The 26,638-nt window shown below is 45.8% G+C and overlaps 1 protein-coding gene across 2 annotated transcripts in view; it reads left to right on the top strand.

Moving 5' to 3' along the window:
* Nucleotides 1-472: 472 nt before the first annotated feature.
* The window catches only part of KIRREL3 (kirre like nephrin family adhesion molecule 3), a 575,101-nt gene continuing 548,935 nt past the window's right edge, over nt 473-26,638 (top strand). For both annotated transcript variants that reach the window (XM_017892265.1, XM_017892264.1), the window contains exon 1: nt 473-888. In XM_017892265.1, coding sequence (XP_017747754.1) covers nt 834-888 — 55 coding nt within the window. In that variant the 5' untranslated portion in view covers nt 473-833. The remainder of the gene's footprint in view (nt 889-26,638) is intronic.

The following is a 26,638-nucleotide window of genomic DNA, read 5'->3' as shown; positions in this document are numbered from 1 at the left end:
TCCAAATGTTCAGGTTTTATTACCTACCTCCCCCACTCCACCCACCCACCCACAGGAAACTCTCAGAAATGCAAAGCATGCTTATCTCTCCTCCAACTCTGAGCCTCCCGCTGCACACATTGGCCAAGTCCTTCCTAGGGAAAGATGCACACACCCCCTCCCTAGTTCCCTTTCAGCCCGGTTTCCAGTTCCTGTGCAAAGGCAGGGCATGCATGTTTTTGTGCACATGCATGCATATACCCATCCTTAACTTCACTGTTGAACAGGACGCCGTGTGGACAAAAAGTCACAGCTCCGCTCCAGGCTCAAGATGCCTTTTGGTCAATAATGATGACAAAAGCTGAATTTTCCCTATTTAGGGAAAAGAAAGAACACAGCCTTTTCCCCCACTGTCCGTTTTGCATAGATCTCTTTTTCCGAGTGTTTCCTCTTTAATTATGACCTGTCTCCCCTCCCTCTCCCCTCGCCTCAGCTTCAGTGAAAGGAGTCCTTCTGTCACTCGTCACTAGCTCGCTCGCTCACTGTGGGAGGAGCCCGCCTGAGGAAGCCGTGTGCCTGGGATGCCAAGAGCGAGAGAATGGATCTGCTCCGAGTGGGGACATTGCTGACAATCCCGGCTTCCCGAGGCGGCTAAGAACAGGCACTTTGTGTCTGCTGGCTGTAGATACCCAGAGGCACAGAGACCGAAGCCACCCGGAGGGACCCACGGACGGACAGATGGTAGGCGCGAACCCGAGAGGACCGGCGGAGGCTGAGCACCGAGAGCCGCCAAGGAAGAGAAACTAACTGCACACCCAAGTTACCCCGCCGGCTTTCCTTCGCTGCGCTAAGGAATGAAACCTTTCCAGCTCGATCTGCTCTTCGTCTGCTTCTTCCTTTTCAGTCAAGGTAGGACCCCTGCGCTGCTGGAGTTGGAAGAAAGTCGGCTGGGTTGTCAGGGCGCGGGAGGCTGTGGGCAGGAATGTGGGCAGGCTTCGGGAACTCGGACTGATGGATGCGTCTCTCGGTGCCGGGCTGAGATGCCCTGGCATTGCCTCTTTGCCTTTGCAAATGCAACAAAATGGTACTGTTTATTTTCCTTTGGAAAGAAGGGGTATGGGAGGGGAGGGGAATGACTTTCTCCTTTCGCTTGTCAATATCCAGCTCAAACTCTCCAATGCAAATGAGTTCTTTATGCTTCTGGTATGTTAATTAGGTAGTATCTCTGTGGTTATGCCACTCTGAACTTCTGGGCACCTCCTCTCCTTCAGACCCAGGCCAGGGAAGGAGATGGCAGGGAGGGGGAGCTTGGTTTAGGTGAATATTTCAGCTTGAATAGGGTCTGACTTGCACAAGTGTATTCGAAAGCGAATGTGTGTGGTTTGCACTGTTGAAAGGGGGGTTGCAATTACAGAATGCATTGTGGGGGGTAATTTGCAGTGGTTGGCAAAAGCTTGTAAAGAGTTTCATTGAACGTCAATGAGTTCTCTAAATTGGGTTGAATTCTGAATCCTACACAGCACTGAATTCAGGGTATAAAATGAAATTTCGCCCGTGGTGCTGATTGTTTCCTTTCTGCAGCCTAGCAGGGGCAGAGAAGCAGGTGGACTCTCCAGAAAGAACTTTGCCACCTCTAGGCTCCTTGCCACTGGGAGCCCTGGGGCTGGTAGTGGTGCAGGAAGGAGAGGGAAATTCGGGAGAGGGAATGTGAGTGCCTGTTTAGAGAAAGGCATCACAAGTCACCTGTGGAATTGAGTTTGAAGGGGCAAGTACATGGGTTCCTTCCCACTCTTTTGGAATGCCAATGCACCTCTGCCATCTGAGGCTGCATTTATGCCAGCCAACACAGCTCTTAGAGGTGCAAGACTCTCAGAAAAAAATCCACAACAGAGCACGTCCATCTGTTGATTAAATGAAGGGTAAAAGTTTTCGAGAAAGCAAAGCACCTCCGAGGGTGGCTGGCTTTGCAAGCAAACAGCATGTCTTCTGTTTCTCCCCTGTCGGGGAGAAGCCAAATGTAAGCAAAAACCTGGCTTCCTTCTTCTGCTCTTCTACCAGTACTTGTGGTCACTGCAGATTTTCTCCTTATCTGTGCAGTTCAAACTTTGCTTCTGGCCCTCCTGATGAAACCGAAGGGGCCCCTTCTTCATATTTGTATGTGCATACTAATGCCTGTGTATAATGATAATGTATGTACACATACACACACACACACTCATATATTCATATGGTTGTGTGCTTCTCACCAGGGCTCCCTACAGCAGCAGGAAGATAAATTGCCTTCCCCAGAGTTTCAGGCTGAATGAATAAGAACTATCTCAGAACACTGGTATAAAGACAGGTTCGGTTATATCACCATTTTGTAAGATTACCCTCTTTCTTGCATGTGTGTGTGCTTGCTTATGAGCGCGCGCACACACACACACACACACACACTCCCATTCTTCTTTGCTTCTTACCAGTTCACTCAGGAAGTTTTGATATAGAACCCCTGAGAGAAGGAGGGAATCTTCCAACCAACACCCCATAAACACACAAACTCACATTTGCATGGGACCAGTGCATACTTTAATCAGTCTTTTGTGTATTTAGAAGCTTGATCCGTGATACTTACCTAGATTGGCATAAGAAGGCTATAGGTGTCTAAGTATCCCTGTGGCTGTCTGAATCATTACAGTGTACATCTTCTGTTGTGCTTATTTCTTTCTTGGTCTGGAGTTGTTTCTTGACTGCTTCATGTGAATCTTTAAATATTTACCTATGGAGGTTAAATGCTCTATTTTATCTACCCCGAGTCCTGAGAGCACTAGGAAGAAACCATAGCATCATGCAGTTCTTAATGCCTTATGCTCCTGGAGTATTCTGAGCTTGGCTGTCACTGTCCACCCTACCAAATGGTAGATACCTGGTCCAGAGGCTGGAAAACAGGTCTAAACAAAGATTAGGAGACCCAAGTGGACATGGCTGGTCAGACAGCCTCTGACTACAGGAATTAAGGGGTCAAGCCATCAAGTGAGAAGGTGTTTTACGGACTTCACTGCAATATGATGTGGTTATCTTTTGCCTTGATCTGTGGACATTTGTTTGTGTGGGTGTTGTTTTGAGCATTATGAATTCCCCAGAGGATTCTATTTGACCATCTTCACATATATGCTTAGCTCATGTACTGTGCCCCACCCCTACCCAGTGTCATGCATTCATCAACTTATTGGATAGAACGCATCCATGTCTAACAGGTCATAGGAGGTCTAGCCCACATGGCTCTAAATGGCTTCCACTGTCATCCCCCGGACTGAGGTCTGAGGTTACACCCCTACCTGGCACTCTCACAGAGCCACCTGCTTGACCCCTGCCTCCTGCATGCTGGGATGCCTCTCCCAGGAAATGCGAAGAGACTCAGGGGATGGCCTTTCCCTCAGAGACAACAAATGTCCAGAGTTGTTTTTAGTGCCTTATCTGGCACTCCGATGACATGGCCATCTGCTGTCCAACACCTCTCACAATGGGGAATCTGCATGGCGCTTAGGAGTTTCTGGGAACAGGATTCCCAAGCTCCATGCTCCCAGTATCTTGGTCCCCGTGCAGAGAGTGCTCCAAGCAGTGCTCTCAAGATACAAATAAACTCTTAAAGTCCGTTCCAGTCATCCTTTTCTTCCTGATTTGTCAAATATTTATTTCCCTTTACTTTTTTTCATACCCCTTTAGAGAGACAGAGAACAGAAATCAACATATAATTAATATCAGTAATATGGTGGGTCCCTATTCTTTGAAAGTTTGAGCTTTTCATGTAGATTGAGATCAAGTATTTCTTTATCTTTCTTAAGGCGGCAGTAGTAAGGCTAAATAACATTCCTCCCGATTCCACCCCTGCCAGCGTCCCTGGGCCTGGCTCCCAACAAGCCAATGGAGAGCTGCCAGTGTGTACTGTTTGTGGGCTTCTCCCTTTCTGGAGATACCTCTTCCCTCAGCTGTCAGGACTGTTGTGCTTTGTTCAAAGCAGGATAATGTCACAGCACAATTTCCCTCCTGCTGAGAATAGGCATGTTCTGCCCCTGGGTGAAAAAATAATCGATTATCTTGTCATCCATAAACTTAGAACTTGCTATATTTTTCCCCTTTATCATTTCAGTTCAGCCACAACTATTTCCTTTCCTGCCGTCCTTAAGCTTCAAGCCCCATGCTATCCAGCCTGCACATGCACATCTTAGGTAGCTTGGAGGGAAAAGGTCCTAGAGGACTGATGACTCCCTGCCTCCAGGGAGATCTCTGATCTCCACTTCCGAGACAGGGGAGACGCAGTAGCAAGAACTTGGCACCTTCTACTCTAGACACTCGTAAGAAAGGTGTTCTCTTCCCCACTCCCTGGCATTTTGCTCTGGCATTCCTAGAGTGTCCTGCCTGCCTTGTGATTTTGCAGTTCTGAAGGTTCTAATTCTGCTGAACCCAGATCTCTTGGCTTTGCATGCACACTGTACTATATTGGGGTAAAAGTGAAAACTTGCATTTACCTGTTAATGGCATCCCTGGGCTAAGGATGCATTTGAGGTACCACCTCCCCACTGGGAAGAATCTAAGCAGCCCACTTGCTCTCCTGCCTGGCTGGGAACACCAAAAGGGCTGTCAGTGGCTGTCAGAGGGCAGAGGGTCATGGTGATCTGAATCTCCTAGGGAATAGAAAGGTGTCTAGTAGACAGAAGGGCAAAACAGAGTGAGTGGAGGGAGCAAGCCAGGGTAAAGGGAGCCATGGAGATGACAAGAAGCATGGAAAGGGAGGAGCCACTGCAAGAGGCTTGAACTAGCAAGGAGTTCCCTTGGGAGGGCCAAGGTGGGGAGGCATCGGAAGAGAGCCTGAACACATCAGAGGTGGCCTAAAGAATGGAGGGATCATAGAGGGTACAGGCAGAGAAGGAATCAGGAAACAAAGTGGGGAGTGAACAGCAACTTTGGAAACACTTACACTCACTCAGAAATGTCATAAAACAAAAGATGAGGGAAGTAATGTGTGTTTCTCCCTCCTACCAGAACCCCAAGTGGGATGACGTCTTGTCTAGAGGAAGAAGAATCAGTTCTTTTGTGCTGGAAGGTCAATGCACAGCTGCCAAGGGTGTGGGACCACTTCTTTAACAAATCCTCGGGTGGGGGAACTGGGGCATGTCTGTTGGAATGGGGGTGGTTGCGTGTCTGTGTCTCAGTAGGGTGTCCTCAGTTGCCAGCCAGACCTATTGAGGATGGAGAAACTCCCTAGGGGAAGGACGGGTGGGGTGGGGTCAAGGCCTTCACATTGCTCTAAGAGGATACCATGGGGTCCCCCTCTTGGGTGTACAGAGAAGGATTTGGCTTGGAACAGGCAGCCGCAAGCTAGGCATGGTACCAAGGAGCAGCCCTGCCTGGTGTGTGCCTGTGTTGGTGGAAGCCAGGGCCAGCAGGAGATGGGGTGGAGCGGGAGATTAGGCCTGAAGATGCAATTATTCTTTTTTGTTCAGCCCAGTGGGGGTGACTTAGGCAGCATTATATTGCAGACCCAAAAAAGCACATGAATAATCCAGAGCGAACTGAAGAGATTTCAATAGCAAAATAATAACAATACTAATGATACCTTTGATTTGCAGAGTACTTTTCTTCCAAGGAGATAAAAAGATAAACTGTTTTGGAAACATGGATGAGGAAAAGAAAATTGCCCATAATGGAGGAGTGAGGAGGAGGGCCAAAAGCACTGGTTTTATGGTCTTGACATATATGGGGGGTGCTAAGGGGGCTAGAGGGGCATAGGCATTATTTTGTAGCTACAGTCCTTGTCCTTGTAAGTTGTTGAGATGACCTTAGGTGAAAAAAACAGTGCAGGCATTTTTTACCGGGGTCCATCAAGAAACAGACAGGCACTGAATTTGTCCTGTGCATGGAAAGAGGGGTGTTCTAATTCATCAGTGGAGAAGGTCAGTAAGATCATGAGCATACTGGAATGCACACTGGAACTCTCCCCACCACAGTGATCTTGACTTTAATGGTGGTGCTTGCAGCACAGTGATTGGAGCTCCAGTCTTGCCTCAAGGCCAGGAGACATCCCAGCATTCTCGGAGCAGGGTTGGTGGGAGCAGCTGCTCTGGGGGCTAACTGTTCCCTTGGATCTCATAACCCATCACAGCTATTCATAAGGGAGTGAGCAGCAAAGCCAGCCAGTATATTGTGCCCAGGTTGTAATCGCTTCATCCTGTATTCCAAGTAGAGTGGGATTTTATTTCCAGTTAGAGGAATGATGTGAGAATCAACTGCATCGAGACACAGTACTGTTCCATACGTCATTGCATATCATTTTCTTTTCCCAAGAGAAAGTCAGAATTTACCCAGTTAGAAGTGCATGTCAAGTAAGAATATAGATACCTTATAGATCATCAGAATACTTCTCTCACGGTCGGGGAAGGGATGCTATGTCCTGCCATCTGCCAAAGCTTTATTATGAAGCATGGAAGGGCTTCAGTCCTCTCAGAAAGCACTGTGTCATAGAGCCAAGGGTCACAAGAGGGTGGGGGATGTTCTCCCTCATTGAACCTCCCCCAACTGCACGTTAACTTTCATTCACTCAAAGCTTCTAACCCACTGAAGGAACTAGGACCATTATGCTTTTAATTCTTTTCTCCTCTCCCAGTGGTAAAATGAGTATTCTGGCTGTATACTTCTAGAAGTTGGTAAATGTCAATATTGGATAAGTGTTTCCTTTATATCACTGCAATTTAGCATAAGCTGCTTGGAAACAAATGTCTTCGGTAAGCATACAATGTTTCAGTGAGTACACAGTCAACACCACTATGAACATTAAATAAATGTCAGCTATTCCTTGGCATACTTGGTAACAAGTTAAAGCCATGGAAATAGTGGCCAGCACAGGTGAATCTGCTCTGTGCAGAGCTGTTCTGTTGGGGCATGAAGGGTGGAAAGAGGAAGTCATCCTTCTTCTCCTTGGAAATAACTGCAAAGGGAGCAGCCAAACATAGACATCTGCCTGCATCCCCTGGACAGGTTTTTCCTGGCATCTGGAAGCCTTCCCATGCCCTCCTGACCCCCTTACTGAACACATACACACACACACCACTTAATGTTATATCAGTGTGATATCTCCAGAACTTACAAGAAATCAGCCGCTTTCCTCAAGTGGGAGCTATGCTCTCACCCTACTCTTTGCCTGTCTTCATAGGCAAAGCAAAATAGATTTATCTGAGGCTGATTTTTTTTTGATAATTGAAACTAAAACTGCAATGGATGGCCTATGTATGTCAGTATCAGAAAGGATGTGTGCGTATCATGCTGAATTATCTAGATGGTCTGCTCACTTGGCCTGTATTCACTGGATGGTTGTTGCAAGTTCAGATTCTTTGTAACTTATGCCTGGACGACTGAAATTTGAAATCTGAGGCCAGGAGTTGCAGCAATAACAAACACACATCACTGTCACTATTCCACATTTTTCCCCAGGGGCTCCACATAGTCTGGTGTCTCAGTGGGTGAAATATACTGCTCCTTCCTTTGTGATCAAATGCCATTTTATGACACTGAGGCTCAGCCCTTGGCCACTCAGCCAGCACTCACTGTGGGCCTCCTATGCAGTAGGCACCGTGCTGGGGCTTTTGATGCAAAGATAATGAAGATGATATTTCTGCCCCAGAGCTCTTAGTCTGGTTGGGGAGCAGACACTTCGATTAAGGTTACAATATGATGGGCTCAGAGCTGTCAGAGTGTTCTGAAAACAGGTGGATCAGCAAAGGCATCAGAAAAGGTTGCGCAGAGGAGATGACATTGTGCTTGATATTATAGGATGCTCAAGAGTTCTCTAAATGAAGCATGAAAAGAGATTTCCAGTCTCTTACATACCTTACGGTGATTGCAAATACAAGAAGGCAGAACAGAATGTGATATGTTCAGAAGCCATGGCAGTATGAGTGGCTAGAGTGCTACTGTGTTAGGGAAGTAGGAGAGGAAGCTTGGGAAGGGAAGAGTCAACTTGTGAATTGCCATGGGTACCATTATACATCTTTTGAGGATGGATTGAGAGAATTAAGTAAACACCTGAGAAACATTGCTAGTAGCCTATTGGCTTGTGGTCCTCTCTAAGGGGGTTTAGGGATCAACATGTTATTTTTACTTCTTATTATTTATTTTGTTTCACATGGGGCTAAAAAATGTAAAATTGAACCGAAATATACTTTTTCATCTTTCTTTCCAGCTGATGGTTGAAGTGAGCAAGAGAATAAGTATGGGGGGATCTGACCTTCATGGTTAGTCTACATTCCACAGAGAAGGCACAGAAGGATGGTAGGTAGATGAATGCCAGAGTGATGTGTTAGCTAAAGAATGTGGAAGAGAAGAAAAAAGATCATGAAAGCACACAGAGGCAGGACTGCTGGCTGCATACTGGACTTGAGCAGACAGACTGCATTGAGGAATGGGATTTCCCAGTTTGTGGGTCCGCTTGAAGGCTAGTCAGAGACGCAGGCAGCCTAACATTGAAGATGAGTGCTAACCAGAAGGGGAAACAGCACTGAATCAGGTGAGCACAAAAACCTAGGGACATTTTGCTGATGATGTCTTTCTTGTTCTCAAGAGGAAGCTAAGTTATACTGGCTTTAGGGAAACCAAGGTTACAAGTTAAATGATTCTACTCAGAAGATGTTGGAAATGTTTTACAAGGCTCTGGCACTGAGTACCCTTTCATTTAAGATTAGAGAATGTCGGCCGGGCGCGGTGGCTCAAGCCTGTAATCCCAGCACTTTGGGAGGCCGAGACGGGCGGATCACGAGGTCAGGAGATCGAGACCATCCTGGCTAACACGGTGAAACCCCGTCTCTACTAAAAAATACAAAACTAGCCGGGCGAGGTAGCGGGCGCCTGTAGTCCCAGCTACTCCGGGAGGCTGAGGCAGGAGAATGGCGTGAACCCGGGAGGCGGAGCTTGCAGTGAGCTGAGATCCGGCCACTGCACTCCAGCCTGGGGACAGAGCGAGACTCCGTCTCAAAAAAAAAAAAAGAAAAAAAAAAAAAAAGATTAGAGAATGTCATCAGATCTACCTGTATGTTCCACACTTCGGCCTGTTCTCATCAGGAACTGGTGAAGGCTAGCAGGACACGCTCAATGGTGAAGCAAAACCCCAATTGTTCCGCAAGAAATAGACAGTGTTATTTCCATGACTGTGGATATGTAAGTCTCATGTCTAAGGCTGGCCCACTGAACAGTCTCTTATTGCTGAGAGTGTTCTGACTCACAGTGGAATTCAGGCCATCAGGAATGTAGGAGTCAATTCCTAAGAAATGGGTTAGAGAGTAGACTAGATGACGTCCAAAGTCTCTCCAACTGTAAGATTCTCTGAATATTATCTCTTAGCAACAATCTATTTATTTTGGATGACACATTTCTAGGGGGTAGGTGATGCATTCTATTTGCTCTTTGCCAGCAAATTTTCTTGTACGTGCCTGGCAAATTATTTTGGTTGTTGAGGTTGTTAGTCGTGGCAGTAATTATGTTCTTTTGATGATGGTGATGATAACTAGTGTTTGTATAAAGCTTCATAAGTTGCAGAGTGGCTTTTGCAAGCACGACCTCATTTCATCAGCAGAAGTAACGAGAAGTGGGCATTATTGCTGTCATACCCCCAGAGAGGTTACTTTGCATGACTAAAGTCATTTTCAGTCTGGTTCACTTATTCATGTGCCTTGATGCTCCTCAAGATACTGGTAGATCCAGCTGTTCCACATCAACACTAAAAAATGCAGGAGAGTATCCTAAGCTGTGATGTCATAAGACAGGTCATGGTCTTATAATTTGTGGCAATCCCTAGTGTCTAGGCCTGGAAAAGGATTTTAGAGAGTTTTCCTATGAAAATCATGGAACTGAATCCCAGGTCTGACCTTTGAACAAGGATGTAGCATCGTAGCTCGATTTTTTTTTTTTTATTCCATACTCTTTCTGAGTCAGTTTCTTTATCTTTCTGGCATTCAGCTTTATCTCGGGGTACAAAGTTTCCAGAGGAAATAACAGGCCAGGATTTGGGGCTGAAGAGTAATTAAGGACTTACTCCTGGAATAGCTCCTTTTGTGGCTGTTCTGACAAATACTACTACTACTACTACTACTACTACTACTACTACTAATAATAATAATAATAATGAAGGAGGCGAAGGCAGGGACTTTACTTCTCTTAATCGGTTGATTAAAATCCAAGTCTTTTATCCCCCCTGGTGTCTAGCACACTGTTGAGCACATAGAAGGTTGTGAATAAGTGTGGAAATATTGGAATGAAATGAGGGGTGATGAGAAGCCAGCAGTGCTTATAACATCAGCACATGCAGACATGCTAAGAGGGCCCCTGACAGGAGGCAGAAGAACCTGCCTAAGTGAAGTGTGGACGTGCCCTGCAGGAAGTTGTTCCTTTCTGGAAGGCCTTGAATGTCCTTTGGGTCACCAGAGACAACGCCAAGAGAAACATCCTCTGCCAAGACACCCACTGCTCAGCTTCCACAGGAAACCATCGCGTCCTTCTGTTCGTTAATGCATGTCAGTGCCCATTTCTGTCAGTCACCTGCAAATGTCACAGGTGACTCGGCTCTGGTGCACTGTGACAGTCCACCTGTCACCCTTGGCAATGCTGGGAGCAATGACAGCTTCAGAGTAACACTGGGGCCCGGCTGGTTCATTGCACAGGAAGCTTAGCACGTTCATCCGGGATTGATTCCCAGCCTTCCCTGCCTCACTGACCTTGTGGCAAAGAAAGCAAAACCGCCACTGAATCCCTCAGTGGTTGCCTTCCCTAAATCCTAGGACCTGCACTTTCCTGCGTCTTGCTAGAGGACGCTGGGGTCCACCCCACATTCACAAGGAGTTCTGTTTCTTCAGGGAGATGCCCTCTGAAGCCTTTTTCTTTCTTTCTTTCTTTTTTTTTTTTTTTTTTTTTGAGACGGAGTCTTGCTCTGTCTCCCGGGCTGGAGTGCAGTGGCAGGATCTCGGCTCACTGCAAGCTCCGCCTCCCGGGTTTACGCCATTCTCCTGCCTCAGCCTCCCGAGTAGCTGGAACTACAGGCGCCCGCCACCTCGCCCGGCTAGTTTTTTGTATTTTTTAGTAGAGACGGGGTTTCACCGGTGGCTCAAGCCTTTTTCTTACACAGGAAGCTGCACCTGAGTGAGTGGCAACTGCAGAGGCAGAGAGGAGCTGTTCTTTTGAAGCCGCACCAGAGGCTGGGGCACTGTTTCGGGCCCTGACGCCAGGTGAAGGCTGCAGTGCTTCAGTCAGCCTGATGGTGGCAGCAGCAGCGCTTGCAAAGCCCTGAGCCCGCCCAGCGCAAGCGGAGCCGGGGAGGTCCCTTAGGACTGGGAAGGGGGAAGCCTAGTGGCCGCAGGGGGCTGGGAAGGGACGAGAGGGATAGGTGGGCTCTCCTCCTCGCCTCTGGGTGGTGAGGGCACCGTTACAGATGGCGGCAGCTCTCGCAGGAGGTGGATCCTCTCTCCTGATTCTGCAGGGTGTGAGGGTGGAGTGTTTGGCGGCATCCGGATGAAGGGTGGCAGCAGCTAAGAGGGTACAATTGAAAATGCTCAGAGGGGCTTCAGAGAGCTTCAAAGAGAGGAAGCGAGGAAGCTCAGCCCACCGCATGGGTTTCCCTGCCACAGGGATGATGTTTCTCTCCTGTATGTGAAGGTGAGTCCTCCCCAGCAGGGGGACCGCCAGCCCGGAGCCCCTACCTCCCTAGAGCCGCCTCCAGGCCTGTGCCCGCTGCCCCCTCCAGGCGTTTTCCCTCCCACAAGGAGTGATTCCACCCTTCCAGGGTCAGGGAGCCAATATTTCTGCTGTCATTCCCCGCCAATGCTGAAAAACCAAAACAAACAGATGCTAAAACGAGGCTTCATTATTCCTGATCTCCTGGGCAGGCTGTGGAGGTGCTACTCTGTTTTCACCTGTGGATGGAATTACTAATTTCCAGCAACACCATTAGAAAAAACCACCACGAGCTATGGCTGTTTGAACATCCTTCCAGGCAAGATAACAGGATCCTGGCCGCAGGCCCTGGAAACAATGGCCTTCATGCTGCAGGAGAGACACCAGGGGAACCCTGTTAGCCCTAAGACTTCATCATACCTTTCTTTACCTCCAAGGGGATGGCGGCTCGCCTTTTTGGCCACTTGATAATTATGATGAGATGTGTCTGAAATCCCAGAGTTGATCCATAGCGTGAACTAAGATAGCGGGAATAGAGTGAAGGAAAGGTGCGGCCACCATTGGAACAATCCACTCCCTTGTCTGCAGCCTGAGTGGTTGGTGGAGCTGGAGGTATATGTTGCCTTTGGCCTTTCATTCGGTTTTGGTTGCTGGAGGGATTTTCTACGAGGTGTGCTGAGACCCGAGCAGCTTCCCTCACCTGATTCACCATCAGATTCCCTTGCCGCTCTCTCTGCATCAGGATGAGCTACCACTGCCCCCTTTGTCCCCACAGCACCAGCCTTTCTGGGCAGTGGAGTCGGGCTGAAGGCAGGATTGCTGTCTTCATTTTACGGATAGTTCTACCAGCAAATGCCAGGTGACTTCTTCGGCATCTCTTGTAGAAAAGAAAAGTTTTTGCCTAAGTTTTGCAAAGCCTTATTTCAAACTGCAGAGTTGATGCTACATGAGTCGAAGAGGAACCGCAGAGCTGCATAGTTGGAGAATTTACTCAAAACAATAGGGACTGAGCTCCTCCTCAAAGTAAAAGATGTTCTACCAACAAGGTGTGTGACCTTGGCCCTGCTGCCCCCGATCCTTTGATGTGGCCACTTTTTCCCTTTCTCCTTTCACCAAGAGCTGCATTGGTGTTTGGGGATCCCTTAATAGAAAGCTGAACTGGGGAGAGAGGAGAGTGGTGAGAAAAAAATCAAAACCTGTAATAGTTTCCGTATGCTGGCCTCAGCATGTTTCTCCACCCCCAAAGCCTTGTGATTGCTGAATGGGGACCAGCCACGGGGAGATGGTACTGAGGCCTATGGCTAGGTCCTCTGCTGAGCTTTGCATGCATTTGCTTATTACATCCCTTAGCAATCTAATAAAGCAGGGATCTTTAGACCCATTTGCTGATGAAAACTACTGAGGCTTAGACAGATTCGGTAACTAGCCTGAAAGTCATCCGACTGGAGAGTCACAGACCTGCCAATCAAACACCCGTGTGCAGACCCCTTTAAGCCCTTGCTGTGACTCCGTTCAGGAGCCGCCTCCACGCCTGTGCCCAGCTGTGCCCACGACATGGCTATTGAGGCACCAGTATTTCTGAAATTCTATTTTCTGAAATTCTTCAGGAAAGATTTCAGAAATACTGGTGCCTGGACAGCTGTGTGACTATCAGCAAGCCACAGAAACCCCTGTCCTGGCCAGTGGGTCCCCTCCTTCATAACTTGTAGGATTTGGGACAGAGAGCTGATAAAAAAGGAAGAAAATGTCTTCCCCAAAACAAAAGCTGAGCAAGAATTTGAGAAGCTTTTTTCCTCCATGGCTAGTGACTGCTCTCTGCCTCTACAACCCACTTCCAGGGTAGCTTAACATTTTGAAAGCCAAATGCTAATTTCTTAAAAAGAATTCATCACCACCTAACTTCCTCTCAGTGGATTAAAAAAAATAAATAAATAAATCCCATTCTGCTTAGGGAGAGTTCAGCCTTGTGGTAGCTGTGTGCTGGAAGAATGGAGCTACTCTACATAAAAAGGTGTTCCAGGACTTCAAACCTCTCCTTTTTTGTCAAGTCTAGAATAATAAAAATAACAGGAGATGACATGTTTCTGAAATGATTAATAATGGTCATTGGGGGAAATAAAAAGACTCTTAGAATGTAGGAGAGCCTGAGTGTCGTACAGCCTAAGATTCTTTTCACTTTGGCCTCGGCTGGTACAACTTACCTGGTGTCAGAAATCATTTCAGAAGATGGCACGTATCTACCCAGGCCATGCTTAAAATTGTAATATTGGTTTAAGATAGACACTTATGATAAACTAGCAAAACATGAAAGTTCTTTGAAGTTTTCAAAGCTCTTTAGATCCAATCAGAGCAATACAGAGGAGGAATGCAAGGAAGATAGATCTCTGCATAGAATACTTCAAATGCCTTCTTTTTACTCCAGTGGGACATGCCATCGTATCAACAGAGCCTTAGCAGCTGATGCCAGGGCTCCAAACCCATATTGATGCCCCTTTCTCTGGGCATGAGCTTTGCCTTGGGTGTTCTCTTCATCAGATTAGGGCTGAGGTTTTTGCAGAGAGAAATCCTTACGTTATAGGTGAAAACAACTGAATACTGGAACTGGTCAGAATCAAGACATACCAACCAGAAAATCTGAACACTTACCTCGCCTGTTTATTTGTGAAAATAACAGGAAATCGACTTTTCACTCTTATTATCAACAAATATTCTAAGATCCATACCATTGAATTCATGCCAAGGAAAGTTTGAAAATACATAGACTGTTGTATTTTTTAGTTAAATTGTCTTAGTCTTGTTAGTTGTTGACTTTAGGCATACGATATAGACTCTGCTAGATTTGCTCACTCACAATTGCAATGGAAAAGGAATCTTTGTGGGTCAGTATATCCCCCTAATTCTAGGTGTGGACTCCCTTTATGTGTTCCTGACAGGTAATTATCTCACATATCAAGGAAGTATTAGGGTCTTTCTATGTTTCTGGGTTACTTGAGCGCATAGATTCTCTGTCACCGTGGTTCTTCAAGTGTGGTCTGCAGGTCAACTTGGAAATTGTTAGAAATCCCCATTTTGGGGTCCTAGCCCAGATCTTCTACATCAGAAGGGCTTTGCCCCAGCAGCCAGTTATACTGAGCCCACCAGCTGCTCCTGAGGCCTGCTCAGCTTTGAGCACAGGTGCCATCAAGGCTGAGTCTTGCTTGCCTTACAGTGTCCCCTCATTTTCACCTCCATGTGGACACTGCTGATAGTAAGTCTACAAGGGAGTCGAAAGTCGCTTTCTAATCAGAGAATTTAAGGTGACTCATGGGAGCTGCCTCTCATGTTTTCATGTTACATCAGGAATCAGGATCTGTCCTGAGCACAGGAAGCCAAACTTACGATAATGTGGAACACAGCAGCTGTGGCCATCCGTCACTGACATCATTGCCTTCCTCTCACAAGTGGAAAGAAATCAAGAGCGCTTCCTTTCAGCATGACTTTCATCCTTGTCCCACCCCAGTGGAACCCAGGGAAGCAGTGTCATAATCTATGTTGACAGGGAAGAATGTCTCTAAGAGTAGCCATAGATTTTCTTCTACCTGCACTTTAGAAAGTTGATTTTAAAGTCAATGTTGTACACCAGAGATGCTCTTGTCCATAAAGGATAGATTTTCTGTTTTGTACAGTGAAGAGATTCAGAATGTATATAATAATGCACCCCGAGAATTCTTGCTCTCTATTTTAAAAAAAATATTCAAGGTCAATACAAACACAAGTATTGATATTCACTTCATTGCGAACTGGGATCTTCTAGCTGCTTATTGTCATTTTATTTTTCAATTCATTAAAAGAAAAGAAATTTTCTCATCACTAGGCATCTGGGCCTTTTTTTTCAACCCAGATCACCAATGGGAAACCAAATGCATGAGCTGATGAACCCAGCAACTGAGAGGGGCTTGAGGGGAGCGAGCCACAGATTTAAAGGCCCCCTCATCCCACAGTGGATGCCGTGTACACCTTGTGTGCATCCCCAGATGGCTGAGTACTGTAGTGATGGCAGAGGAAGGGGGAGAGGCACAGGTGGTGGGTTGTACAGGCCAGAGAAGAGAGACAGAGAAACAGAAAGACTAAGTGAGCTGACGTGTGTGCAAGACACACATTTTAGGTTTCAGGAGATCACAAGGCTATATAGGGTCCAAAAACAACAGCTTTAACTCTCTCCCATCCAGGAGTGGGTCATGAAGGCGCATACCTTATACTCAAGGTTTTGAAGTTTTCATTCATCACTGAAATATGTCAGTAGTTCCGCTGTGACAACAACCAAATCACCAGCTTTGCAGAGTTCGCTGTCTTCTCGTGGGTGTATGTTCCTTTGACAGCATCCCAACACCTTTGGGACGAAGATTCTCAGAATGAAAGTCTCCCCACCCTCTCTTATGCCCCTTTACTCCAACCACACGGAGCCGCTGACATTGTCCGAATGTGCTCTGCTCCCTCGTGCCTCCTGTCCCTCTGGAGTGGCCGTCTCCTCTCCCCCACGTTAGTCCAGATGACTTCTACCCTAAGGACTCGGCTGCTTTTGCCTTCTGGTGGAAGTTTCCTTGACTTCCCTCCCCACAATCTAATTTAAATGCCCTTCCTTCCTTCTTCCACAGGACCCAGGGAAGCCTTTTGCAGCTCTTACTACAATGTATCAATGTGGATTGTTTCTGGTCTGCTTTCCCTTCCATATTGTGAGCTTCCTGGTGGCCAGGGCTGGGTCCTGCTCACCTCCATCTACTGTGCAGTGGCTTTGTTAGACTTGGGCGCAGAGTCAGATACAACCAGTATTTCTTACACAGGAAAAGAGCATAATGTGTCAGGGATTCTGGACAACTCCTACCTTTCCGTGCCCAGCATTTCACTTGCCAACCCATGAAAGTGTTTTATCAGAGAATGTGCTCTATTTATCATTATTATTGCCTTTTACAACTCAAGTACCTATGAGCACCAAGTCCTCCTTGGGGAAAAGGTGATAATAATTTAATCCTTCCTTGCATTTATATAGTACTTTATAGTTCCAGAACACTTGCACATTAATTATGGTCTTCCTCCCTGAATCAACTCTTCTCCTTCCTTTAAAGAGTAAGAAAAATAAGGCCAGGTTATTCTAAATGGCCTGTCTAAGGTCACACAGGTAGTGGGTGGGAAAGCTAAAAAGAAAACCCAGGAGTTCAACTCCAAGCCCAGGGTTCTTCCATCTCCCTCCTCCAGGTCTCCTCCCTGGGTTCCTGCCCCCAAAGAGCATGTGCTTAGAGGGTTCTTGGCAGAGGAAGCTCCTGGGGGCGCTTCCTGCCTGCTTACATGGAGCTTGGTGGGGTAAGTACCTCACTGAGAAGCAGGAGAGCAATTTGTGCAGGGAGCTTGGACAAAGTTCCTGGTAAAAAAGTGCTAGTTGATTCCAACTACGGCACAAGGGTCTCTGTGCAGAGGCTGGGGGAAAAACTCCTCTTGACTGAGGCCCTCTCTTGTAAATGAGGCATAACAAAGAAAACATAGTAGCTCCATTATCGTAAGGACTTAGCGCCTGGCAGCAGCCAGTAGGAATGGCCTGGAAGCTTTTCCCAGGGCAACCTTTTACTGGGTCCATTGGCTCTGATCCCCCTGCACTGCATCTACCATGAAGTGTCCATCCACCCCCCGTCACTCAAGGAAGACCTGCTTGAAGGCATAGACTCCTCATCCTCCAAGAACATGACACAAGCCCTAGACCAGAGGCCAGGAGGCTCTGTCACTTGCCCGGTGCATGGCCCTGGTATGGAAGAGGGAAGGAGACTTTTTCTCCTCCTTGACTCATGAAGTGGTTGTGAATCTCTGGAGAGAACTCCTTTTTGTGAGGGCTTTGAAACTCTATGAAGGGCACTATTCAGAGGTGAGGTACTTGCCGTCCTCTGGGTCAGTGTCTCCAGATGTGCTGAGCTGGTGCCCAAGGTCAGAATGGATCTGGTTGGCATCCTTAGTCTATTTTCGAGACAAGGTGCCATGTGGCATGCTGGGCGTGCAAGTTTTCTCAGTGGGGCTCATGGGGTGAATTAACCTCTAATGCCATAAAAGGCATCCATTGTATGCAACGAATTAAATTATTTCGTATGCATCTAAAATGATACTAGATATGTACTATTCTTGGCAGAAGTAAAAATAGTTAATCATATTATTCTCAGGGTTCTCTGGCTCAGCGGAAGAACTTCAGTTGAGAAAGGCTGTGTATGGAGTGTATTTATTTCCCATTGCTGCTGTTAACATGTTACCATGGATGTAGTGGCTTAAAACAACACAAATGTACTATCTTAGTTTCTGGAGGTCAGAGGTCTAGAATGGGTCTCATGGGCTGCAGTCCAGGTGCTGCAGGGCTGTTTCTTTCTGGAGGCTATAGGGAAAATCAATTTCCTGGCCTTTTCTGGCTTCTAGAGGCAGAGTGCCTGCACTCCTCAGCTCATAGCCCCTTCCTCCCTTCACTCCAACCTCTTGCTTCCATCTTCACTTCATCTACTACTGACTCTGATCCTCCCGCTTCTCTCTCATAAGGAACCAAGTGATTATATCAGACCACAGAGGATAATTTAGGAAAATCTCCCTCTCTCAAGACCGTAACTTATTCACATCTGCAAACTCCCTTTTGCCCTGTAAAGGGATTAGGACATGGGTATCTTTGGTGGCCATTATTCTGTCTACCACAAGAACCAAAGGCAAAAGTTAGATGAGCCCTCCCTTTCAGAAGAAAATATAGGCTTTCCTATCCTACCTCTCCATGTAAGAAATCTGTGCCTCAGCCTCACTACTTGTAAGTTAGAGAAAATGACCTTCCCCCATGTATATCTACTGGGATTATCAAATAATAGGTGCTTAGTACGAAATGGTTATTATAATACTATACAATGACTTGGCACAAATTATGCTTACATAATCAATGGAGTTACTACTAGATGTAACTATCATTGGATCCCATGGGGGAGAGATTAGGGGGTGCATCTATTAGACGCTGTAGTTAAACCTCACTAAATGATTCTTAATGGCAATTTACTTTGGCTTTATTAGTCTAGAGTGTGAGAACTCTCCTTTAAAATACTATACACCCTGGCCTCCTCCTGTCTTTGGAGTAACTGAGATGAAATAGAGATGAGCAACAACAGTGTGAAAGAAGGGATGAATGGGCCCTGCCTTTGTCCATGTTTGATTTCCTGCAGGGTAGGAGGCTTAGTGACTGCACTTTGATTTTTCCCTCCTTATCTGCATACAGCATTGTGTTTCTGGCATTTAGCTGAGGATCTGGCTAGAAAAGAGTCACGCCTGGAGGCCTTGGTCTGGGGGAATGGGTAGAAACAGTGCATGGAAGTAAAGGAGAAGTGGCAGGTCCTGGATCAGCTTCTGTGTCTTGCTGCAAAGCAGAGATACGATGATACCATTAGATGCCACTCACTGTTGCCCAGGTGTTGAAGTTCAGTGAATGTACTTTAAAGGCTTTATGAAGTCTCCTTCAGGTTTGAGAAGATTTAAGAAATTAGGAAACTCATTCCCCAATAAGTTCTGGGACCTCCCCAGTATCTTCCCACCAGATGCATCAAGACTCCATAGTAGACTTGAGGCTGTTAGGCCTGAAGGCCAGTGTGCCCAGGCTAGGGCCAGCCCCTGAGCCTACAGATGGATCTCTGAGTCCAACTCCATGCCCAGACCCACCTTACAAATCTCTGACAGCTCTACCTTAGTAAGCCCAGAGAGACAAGCAACCAGTAGACAATGATAACATCTTTAACCAGGTTTCTCAAATGTACAGCCCTTGAGGAACCTGTGTCCTGGAAAGGTTAGGTTGCTGTTAAACAGTTCCAGACGGGAGCATTGAGGCTGGCTCTGGATCTCTGGGCTCTGAGGAATTAAAAGAAAGAGACAAGCCTGAGAATGATTAGAATCCCATTATGCAGAGCTTCCCCTATTTATTTCTTCATATGGATGAATTTGTATATATTTGCATTTGTTCTATCTGATAATATGCATAGAATTCAAATTGAAATGACTTGAATAGATTTGAATATTAATGAGGCGTTTAAAGGCTGTCATCCCGGCAGAGCCCCCAAGCAAGGGAGTGTGTGGTACAGAAGCTCAGATGGCTCCTCCAGGCACTGTCAACAGAAACCCCAGGCCCAGAGCTGGGAGGCACCTTGGAGAGAAGCTCTCTTTGGTAGAAATGGAGGCCTTCCCCAGTTCCCCAGGCACCAAGCTCAGGAACCTGCTCCAAGGAGGGGAGTGCATTGATAAAAGCCCACCTGAATATGTGTGGCTGAGACCTCCTCAGACACCCAAACGTGTGGTTTTAACAGTGCCATCAAAGGCAAGATGTTTTCTCAGATTAAGAAATACCTCCTTGCCTTTGCTTCATAGAGTCAGGTGGTAGAGGCAGATCTCATTTCAATGAGACAGGGACTACGTGTTTAGCTCTTCCTCAGTTACTTAGGAAGGTACTGGACTGTCTTCTGCCTGGAATCCTAAACTAGAGCACATATAACACCTCCTGAGCGTTTTCCGACAGAATAATGGTGATTAGGCAATGTGCTCTCAGTGGGCCCAACGGCCATCAGCCCCCCTCCTTCAGGGTCTTGTAAGAAATCACTTGATACTGGTCACTGCAGCCATCAGCAGTAACATTTGTAACCTGCCTAGGTCCTGGGCTGAACATTAAGAACAAATAAAATAGAATAGCTTGCAAAAATAAGAAGGTCTTGCTGTGGTCCAATGGGCCATGCTTTCCTTCCTTTGTCTAAAAATCCAGGTGACAGGTTGTCCGGAGAGGTACGTTTGTGGTATTAGGCTTCAAATATCTAGAACTCAGCCTCAAGGCTTTCAGGCCAATCATGTAAGAATAGTATTTTGTAGCAATTTAAGTTGGAGAAATGACAGTCAATGGTAGAGATCTGAATATACAATTTCTCATTGCTAAGTACTGAGGATGAAAATTTCTAAGTGATCTCAAGATTATTTTATTGCGTCCTAACTGAATCTTGGTTCTTTCCACATTTACACTCCTAGCACCCATTCTGGTGGCTAATTCTGAGAGTAACAATGAAAATATACTTGTGAGTCATTGAGTCTCCTGACTGATGATGCTCTCATGTGTAGCCCAGGATCACTTTTAATACAACATTCTGAAAACTAAACTCATTATTTTCTCCCTGATTGGGGTCCTAATCTCTGTAAAGAGCATCCTATATTCCCAACACTTAGAGTGGAAGCCAAGTCACCAGCCTCTGTCTCATCTCCCATAGCCAGTTAGTTCTCTTGTCATGACACATTTTAATCTCTATTGCTTTTCACATGTATATATACTGCCTTTCCATTTTTTCTTTCATTGCCCTATTCATGTTCTCCAAAACTATTATAGCACCCTATCAAGTTACTCGATTTTTTTTTTTCCCACAGTCACCCTTCCTACCATTGTCATTCATTACTACTTGTATCTTCATAGGGTACAAAATTTACTCCTCCCCTTCTCAGCAAGCCCACTGGTTACCCTTTGCCTATAAAACAAAGCCCCAAAACCTTCACTTGGTATCTGACACCTCCACCCTTGCCCAGCATTGAAGGTCCTCTACAATCTGTAGATACTTGCATTTGTTCTATCAATTCATTCTGTCTGGCACCAACTCTCCTTCCAGCACCCATCTTCCTCTCCATCCCTCCTTGCTCTCCAAGCTTCCATCAGAAAAAGAATATTTGATGTTCCCTGGATATGCCATGCCTTTGTACCCTTGCTTATGCTGTTCCCTTAGCCTAAAATATCCTTTTCCTCATCATTTACTGAAATACACTTCATATCTCAAGGCTTGGCTCAAAGGTTACCTCTCTGTGTAGTTATTTCCTGTTTCCCACTTACAGTCACTGTGCCCTTTCTTCTCTGCCGACATAAAGTATATATTCTATCCTTTCATGTGTTCAATCCTGTCCAGCTTGTTCCTGACTTGCTATTTTCCCAACTCAATGGTAAGTCCCATAAGGACAGAAACTCTAATGTTTTAAAATTTTTCGTATCATTTCTGACAGTGCTCAACAAATGTTTAATGAGTAAACGAATGAATAGGAAAGATACAATATTATGTTCTCAGCAGCATCCTTCTGGTCCAGCCTTCGTGCCCTATAAGAGCACCTGGTTGTCTTGAAAAGATGCTGACATTTCTTAAGCACCTGCTGCAAAGACCAGGTACTCTCCTATGATTTCATTTAATTTTTCACAAAAACACTATGATGGAAACACCCTTATTTCTATTTTGGAGATGAGGAAACTGAGTCTCAGTGAGGTTAAGATATTTTCCTCAGGTCATCTCTCTAGTGATAATATAGCAAAAATGAAAGCTCAAGCCTCTATCTCTGCATCTGGTTCCCTTCACTCCCCAAGAGCCGCCTCTCTGCATCAGCCAAAGAACAACCAGACTCTCACCTTCCCCAGACTTCGAGTCAGGCTTCAGTGCTCTGGGAGAATGAATTTCCCGCAAATCAATCCTGGATGCAGTTATTATTTTATAGGGATGTTGTAAGTTGATAAGGTAGCTGTTATATGTTAATAGCTATTGTAATGTTGTTCTTAAGGCCTATTACTTGTGCTAGTTTGTATTTTAATGTGTGCAAAGGTGATTACAACTTTAATATGAATGTTAAACAGATTAGCTGATTTATATGTAAAATAAATAAATAAAACGAAACTCATACTGTCATTTCTATTCATTTCTCTCTCCCTTTCTCTCTTTCCCCTCTGCCCAAAGGCAGATGTGGTCTGTGGAGCATTGACAATGGAACAAAAAGAGAGTGTTTGCTGAGTGATAAATAATGGTTATAGACGGGTCTTTTGTTCCGGGTGAATTCGGACTCTATGTCCTTAATAGCTGTTTGTCTGAGAGTATGCGCTTTTCACTGTGTTTGCGAGTTCAATTTTGTTGGAGAGTTGTACATTTGCCATTCTCCCCCTCGAAATTGTGTTTCCCGTATCTGGCAACCCTTGTTGTTTTCTCAGTACACACTGGGAAACCTGCCAAACTTTCAGAAAGGCAGGTGTACCCCAAGGTATTCAGGGACACAGAGCATAGCAGGGAAGCCAGGTAAGAGAATAAGCACCCAGGGTGCAGAGAGGTGGGGACCCAGGGGACATCCACATACGGTAGTTCCTGTGGGAGCAGGCACTAGGCATGCCTAGCCCACCTTGGGGGAACAGAGCTCAGAGAAACTTCCACCATCAAGCAATGCTCCAGGGCAGAGTGGACATTAGCTAAGAAAATGAGCAGAGAGTGGGATGAGGAGAAGAGGGAGTAGCATGTGCTAAAGCCTGGGAAGCATGGGAGAATGCAGCCCACACAGGGACCCACATGGAGCTGGGTGTGGTCAGAACCAAGGAGCTGGGTATAGCCAGAACCAAGGAGCTGGGTATAGCCAGAACCAAGGAACATCAGTGGCTGAATGCACTGGGCATAGACCCGGAAGCCAAGAAGCTTTCTGGCCAGGGCATGTAAGCACAGGAATATATTGGATGATAGAGGGAACAACCTGTTTGAGGTTACCAGGGGACTTGCCTTTAGGACATAATTGCTGCCGGGGTTGGTGTTAACAAAGAAAAGAATGCAGGTTCGTTCTGGAGGTTACACACCTAAGAATGGAGGAAACCTAATTGGCTGAAGTTTGAAGGGAAGGGTGAAGAACACGCCCACCATACCGGACCACAGATCTGACACATGAAGAATGTTGGTAGAGGAAGTGGAGCCGGGTCACCTTTCAAAGAAAATGTTGGAGAAGGCCGGGCGCGGTGGCTCAAGCCTGTAATCCCAGCACTTTGGGAGGCCGAGACGGGCGGATCACGAGGTCAGGAGTTTGAGACCATCCTGGCTAACACGGTGAAACCCCATCTCTACTGAAAATACAAAAAACTAGCCCGGCGAGGTGGCGGGCGCCTGTAGTCCCAGCTACTCGGGAGGCTGAGGCAGGAGAATGGCGTAAACCCGGGAGGCGGAGCTTGCAGTGAGCCGAGATCGCGCCATCGCACTCCAGCCCGGGCGACAGAACAAGACTCCTGTCTCAAAAAAAAAAAAATGTTGGAGAAGAGGAGGGGCAGAAGCAACACTGAAAGAATCGCATAATTGATTACCTGCATGCCCTGCATCATGATAAATTTAAGTAGCACAAAAATCTAACACCACAGTGTGCTGACCACTATCCCTGGGGCTTGTGGCCACAGGGAAGAAGGCACTTTTGGTGCGCTGCCATGCTGGAGAAAGTGGCTGTCAGTAGTCTGGCAGCAGAGTGGTAGTACAGAAGTCCACTCAATGGAGAGTGGGACATGTTGTGCCCAGAAACTGAGTGAGGACACCAAGAAAAAGGAGACAGGGATGCCTCTGACTGTGTGGTATACAGGAAATTCATGCTCTTTCCTGATCCAAAGTATCAACCATACATCAGGCACAGGAGACAGTTCCAGCCGGGGTGGACAACTTCAGCTCTCCAGACACTGGTTGCAAGGCTGGTCCTGCTGAAACAGTGTTCTTGACATACTTTTTAATTGCCTTACAAGCAACTTGATCACTCAGAAGGTTGGGGAAAAATCAGTAAGGGGACTCTGTCACTCTGGGCTCAAGTCTAACTCATTTTCACTTTTTCAACAAATATTTATCAAACACCCACTGTGTGCCAGGCATTGCGCCAACGAGGTATAAACCTGATGAAATAGACAGGTGCATAACAGGCATCCAATAAATGCTTGTTGAAAGAATACAGGAATGATTGAATTAGTATAATGGCAACCTTGAAAGAAAGTGAATGCTAATCTTAGGAATTCATAATAAAAGCAGGACACTGGGCATGATCAGACACTGATCCTAGAGGATCAGGAGCATCGCCAGAGGCAGTAGAAAAAAAACAATATGAAAAGCCGGGTGATGAAAAAGAAAGGAGGCTCAAGAAAGATGGCAGCTTCAGTGTTTTGACAGCGCCAAACGAATGATCCTGATGAAGAAGGAAAGGGCGGCAGCATCCAAAGAAACCAACGTGACTGCACAGACAATTCTCCAAGGGGCTCAGGTTTGAAAAACAGGTACAAAGGATGGCAGGCGGGGCACCTGGCAGGAGAAGAGGACAAAAGAGGCGCAGGAGCCTGTAGCAAAGGCGCCAAGTGACATAAAGACCCAGAAGGAGCTGAAGCCTGCAGAAAAATAAAAAAGGAAAAGAGAGATTTTTTTAGGTTTCAAGAAGGAGGAAGAATAAGAAGGGCAGTCCTCCCTGGGACATGCAGCCTGATATGTGCCAGTTGTAGAGAACTTCTGCTTAACTCTCTTGGCACTCTCTTTTCTATTGTGCTGTTCATAGTTGAGGGATGATCAGCTGAATTGAGAAAGAATTAAAACTTGAGATAGGGGATGTGACAGTAAGAGTTCATATAAGGTGGTGATTTAGAGTCACCTAGATCAAGGATGAAGTGCTTAACTCCACCATGTAGTAATAACCTTCTGCCAGTAGTAACCTCCCCCTCCTTTACCCTTGTATAATATAGATATATCAAGAGTATGTATGTCATAGATTTGTTGGGTAGATTAAATGATATGCTGCAAGTATAGCATATTATCTGACACATAGAAGAATTCAATAAATATTAGCTATCATTATAATAATGATGATGCTTATGGTATGTTTAAAACAAATCTGATTACTAGATTCAATAAAATTAACTTCCCAGAACACTGAAACCATTTGAAAATATGATCCTGGTACCATTCTGGGTGAATAATAGTCAAGAAATACTGAAAAATAGGAGAGTCTGGAAAATGTCACACTTTTTTAAAAAGTAAAATTGTAGATGACAGTAGATTCAGAAACAGTGAACAGGTAAACGTCATATAAATCTCCAGAAAAAAAAATCTGCAGGAGATTATTTTAATGGTTCATAAACACTCAGAATATAATCCGTGGTCCCTGGAAGCTACCTTGGGCTTTCTAAAAGCAAGTCATGCTAACGTCTCATTTAAGAAAAAAAAAAAAATCTCATTATAATTTCATAATCTGTGTCTCCTTTGTGATGTTGTGTTATTCACGAATTTGATAAACAAATGTTCCTCTGTCAGGTATATTGCAGGGTCTTAATTGGAGGAGTGTTATCTTATTGAAATCTCAATGTGAGCTAACAATGTGGCAATGGTGACAAATAATGTGCTTCTCAGCATCCTCTGTAGAAAGCGATGTGTTCATTTGGAAGATGCTAACACCCCCATGGCACCCTCTGCTGATGTGACACATCTGGAATGGGTGTGCTCTGTCCTGAGAGCCACACCTTAGCCACTTACAAGCTGGGGCATATACAGAAACCTTGGAGATGGGGAGGGAGGGAGGGAGGAAGGAAGGGAAAGCAGGAAGGCAGGAAGGCAGGAAGGCAGGAAGGGAGAGAGGGAGGGAGGGAAAAGAAAAACCTGGAAATTATGTAATATGAGGAAGGTGGGAGGAACTTAGCGAACTTAGCATTATTAAGGCAGAAAAGCAAGACTTAGGAGTTCTTCAGGCTTATTGTGCATGAGAATCAACTGGGGTGCTTTTTTAAAATTGGAGATTCTAGCTGCTCCAGTCCCTAGATTTGTAGAGAGTCTGATTAATTAGTTCCAGGAGGGCCCAGAAAATTGCAGTTGAATTAACATCCCAGGTGACTCTCATTCCAGTGACTCATGGACCATACTTAAAGAAAACTGGCTTAGAAGAGAACAGTATAACTGTCCTCCGTTATATAATAAGCCTCTTTTAGGTGGAGAGAGCAGAATTCTAATCAACACATCTTCTACTGGACTAGCAACTACAGGAGGGTAGGAATACTGGTAGTCCCACTTCTGTACCCTTAGTTGTGAATATTGTTCTGGCACACAGTAGGTGGTCAGCAAATACTTGTTTAAGGAAATTTCAGGATGGTAGGAGAAAGAACCTTGCAAGAATGAAAGCTTTGTGAACA

This window comes from Rhinopithecus bieti, unplaced genomic scaffold (assembly GCF_001698545.2).
Source record: "Rhinopithecus bieti isolate Rb0 unplaced genomic scaffold, ASM169854v2 scaffold_20150, whole genome shotgun sequence".
NCBI classification, from domain to species: domain Eukaryota; kingdom Metazoa; phylum Chordata; class Mammalia; order Primates; family Cercopithecidae; genus Rhinopithecus; species Rhinopithecus bieti.
The sequence above is the reverse complement of the archived record's forward strand: the minus strand, read 5'-3'. Positions and strand labels throughout refer to the sequence as shown.